The following is a 2,786-nucleotide window of genomic DNA, read 5'->3' as shown; positions in this document are numbered from 1 at the left end:
TGTAAGACATTGTAGATCTTTAGCTGGGCTAAAAAGTCACATTCGATCACAGCACCGTTAAGTTAAGCTTCGTGCAATGGCCATACTCGATAACGAGGGGGCAGCCATCATGTATGTATGTATGTATGTATGTATGTATGTATGTATGTATGCACGCATGCATGCATGCATGTATGTATGTATGTATGTATGGATGGATGGATGGATGGATGGATATATGTGTGCGTATGTACGCTGTTTGTAAGGGGCAACGAAAGTACTCAATATGTGCTGTAGAGTTTAATTACCTAATTATTTGGTTGGTGAGAAGCTGCTGCGACGAAGCAGATTTCGGATTTGGTCTGATACGTCTTTGAGACACTGAATAAAAGAACACCGTTCGCCAACAAAAGAGTTTACAAAGAAGACAAACGTAGCGTATTTCGTCACATGAATAGTCATAACCCCGACAAACTGAGAAAAAGACTAATTAGCTCTTTTATACAGTGCTCGATCAATCGAACGACCATGCCGCTTCATAATGGTAAGCATGCCATGCCTTAAGCACCCTCACTGTCTGTCTGTCTGTCTGTATCTCTCTCTCTCTCTCTCTCTCTCTCTCTCTCTCTCACACACACACACACACAGCTCATAGAGTGTTTCATAACGATGGAACATATATCCTTTTCTACTCTAGGTACAAGGCCCGAATTTTGCCAATCGATTAGATCGACCCCAGTACGCAACTGCTACTTAATTTATCAACCCTGAAAGGATGAAAGGCAAAGTCGACCTCGACAGAATTTGAACTCAGAACGTAAAGACAGACGAAAATACCGCTAAGCATTTCGCCCGGCGTGCTAACGATTCTGCCAGCTCGCCGCCTTCGATGCAAAATATATCAAATGCAACAAGTAACCGGGGCTTGAAGAAGGACATTTTCAAGGAAAGTGTATACTAATTATAAACGTAATATATCCCATCATTATGAGAGATTTTGTGCAGGAACACACACATATGTGTGATATATATACATATATGAGTAGGATAGAGAGGGCAAGAGAGACAAATAATTTGTTTTAAAAAACTAATATATTTTGGATTGATTGATTATTTGAAGTTTTTATTATAATAAGAAGCAGAAGACCCGCAAAGAAGTTTCACGAAATCTTCGTGACTGACTTCCATATAGCGAACATCTGGGATATGAAAGTAAAAACTCAGATTACTTGCCATACTTCTTGCCACATGTCTGTTAACCGAAGGTCCAAATGTTATAATGAAAAAAGAGAAAAGCCCTCTATATTTTAGTTTTAAACGTTCAATCTTGTCTCTGAGTTCTTTCAAAGGTTCGGCACTTTCGTCAATAAATATTATTAAAAGAGTTCTCTGATTTCTGTCCAGTCGTCCTTTTGCTAAGAAACTTAGAAAAGAATCAATCATCCCGACTTGTTTATAAAAACGGAAACTACTGATATTTTTGAGAGCCAATTGTGTGTGATAATTCGGAGCTATATCTTGGTGCCCCATGACACCAAAGTTCACTCCTAGAGCAAACTCTGCATTCGTCTCTTTCAGCATTGCAGAGGTTTCCGCAACAAAGTTGATGAGCTTTAAGGAAGTCTTCTGGCTATAACTCGGAGTATCAATAAGGAACTGTAAGTTAATGTTGTGCAATACTGAACAATCTGAAATAGACAAAGATCGAGAAAATATACGTTATAAGCATTTCGAAAACAGAATGCCCAATTCGTTTGTTCTTCTGTGAAAAATCATTCATCAAACTGCGCGTAGATACAAATAGAATCACACGTCTATACAAATATGCATCACTCAGCGCCTGCATTAAATATATTTATACACATTTAACTAGTCTGTGCAGGATTTATCATATCAAACTCGTAGTGTGTGCAAGGATTTGGCTTGATAAATCCAGCACATAATACAACTGGCCAAGTGACTGATACTAATAAAAAGTATACCAGATCGATAACCACCATGATTACGAAGGAATGTACTGGATCGCTACCAGCGAACATTTTACTTTAAGTGGATCTGAGTTGCAAGAGAGAGAAGGAGCTGATTGAACACAGATGCTTGCCATACCCGCGGCACTCGAGTTGGAAAAATACAGTCGTTGTCGTTTGTGAGATCAGACTGTCAGAACATAACTGTATCGTGGGTATGGATGTATCTTCTTAAGAAATGATAAATTAGCGGAGCAGAAATGCGTGTCCGGAGTTGGTTTTATTATCAAAAACAGAATCATGGCTATATTAGATCAAGAACCAACTACTCTAGGCACAAGGCCCGAGATTTGGGGCTTATGAGGTTTACGAGTTTGATATTTCCCATCGTGAAGTGGTGTTATACCTCTTAGATCAGTAATTATGCCCTTACGTTGATCAATTTAGTTAGTTGGCACTCCGTCGCTTACGACGTCGAGGGTTCCAGTTGATCCGATCAACGGAACAGCCTGCTCGTGAAATTAACGTGCAAGTGGCCGAGCACTCCACAAACACGTGTACCCTTAACGTAGTTCTCGGGGATATTCAGCGTGACACAGTGTGACAAGGCTGACCCTTTGAATTACAGGCACAACAGAAACAGGAAGTAAGAGTGAGAGAAAGTTGTGGTGAAAGAGTACAGCAGGGTTCGCCACCATCCCCTGCCGGAGCCTCGTGGAGCTTTAGGTGTTTTCGCTCAATAAACACTCACAACGCCCGGTCTGGGAATCGAAACCGCGATCCTATGACCGCGAGTCCGCTGCCCTAACCACTGGACAATTGCACCTCCACTTCGTTGAT

The 2,786-nt window shown here is 40.8% G+C and overlaps 1 protein-coding gene across 1 annotated transcript in view; it reads right to left on the bottom strand.

Moving 5' to 3' along the window:
- Positions 1-1,074: 1,074 nt before the first annotated feature.
- Positions 1,075-2,786, bottom strand: part of LOC106868135 (von Willebrand factor A domain-containing protein 2) — a 24,670-nt gene continuing 22,958 nt past the window's right edge. The window contains exon 5 of the mRNA XM_014913266.2: positions 1,075-1,667. Coding sequence (XP_014768752.1) covers positions 1,090-1,667 — 578 coding nt within the window. The 3' untranslated portion in view covers positions 1,075-1,089. The remainder of the gene's footprint in view (positions 1,668-2,786) is intronic.

The sequence above is a fragment of the Octopus bimaculoides genome, chromosome 4, assembly GCF_001194135.2.
Source record: "Octopus bimaculoides isolate UCB-OBI-ISO-001 chromosome 4, ASM119413v2, whole genome shotgun sequence".
NCBI lineage: Eukaryota > Metazoa > Mollusca > Cephalopoda > Octopoda > Octopodidae > Octopus > Octopus bimaculoides.
This window is presented reverse-complemented; position numbering and strand designations above follow the sequence as displayed.